The following is a 634-nucleotide window of genomic DNA, read 5'->3' as shown; positions in this document are numbered from 1 at the left end:
TATATATATATATATATATATATATATATATATATATATATATATATATATATATATACATATATATATGCAGCACACTGCAACTGACAGAAGGCAGCAGGCACAAGATATATTGCAGCAGACAACAGACAGAGGACCGGAGACAGCAGACAGGAAATAGGAGATAGAACATAACAGGCAGCATACAGCAGACAGAGATGTCGTTGTTTACTTTGTCTTTATGCACACGGGATGCTAATTGGAGCCGCGTCAACTGGCTCTGCTGCTGCTACTGCTGCTGCTGCTGTTGCTGCTGCTGATGATGTTGCTGTTGTGGAGCAGGCCGCCTCGTTGACGCTGGTGGCTGAGTGGGGGGACCGATCCCAGTTGGCTACATTTGCTCTCGCTGCTGACAGGAGCGCCTCTGCTGTTTGTTTGGGTGCGCTGCACTATGTATTTCTTTTTTTTTTTTTGACTTAACAGAGGTTTGTGCTGCTGGTTTCATGCATTTCTGCTGCTCAGTGGGGTAGTAAGAGTAACAACAGCAACAGCAGCAGCAACAGCGGCAGCAACAACACTGGTGCTCATTGGTCGCATGCTTTATGCAAATGCTGCAGGCGCCATCATCGGACACGGACTCTGCACTGCTTTGGCC

At 46.4% G+C, this 634-nt stretch overlaps 1 protein-coding gene across 1 annotated transcript in view; it reads left to right on the top strand.

Annotated features, from left to right (window-relative positions):
* Nucleotides 1–231: 231 nt before the first annotated feature.
* The window catches only part of EMH_0012330 (uncharacterized protein), a gene marked incomplete at both ends in the record, with an annotated part of 1,068 nt that continues 665 nt past the window's right edge, over nt 232–634 (top strand). The window contains one exon of the mRNA XM_013499505.1: nt 232–418. Coding sequence (XP_013354959.1) covers nt 232–418 — 187 coding nt within the window. The remainder of the gene's footprint in view (nt 419–634) is intronic.

This window comes from Eimeria mitis, genomic scaffold, assembly GCF_000499745.2.
Source record: "Eimeria mitis Houghton genomic scaffold, Emh_scaff439, whole genome shotgun sequence".
In the NCBI taxonomy this organism is placed as follows: domain Eukaryota; phylum Apicomplexa; class Conoidasida; order Eucoccidiorida; family Eimeriidae; genus Eimeria; species Eimeria mitis.
This window is presented reverse-complemented; position numbering and strand designations above follow the sequence as displayed.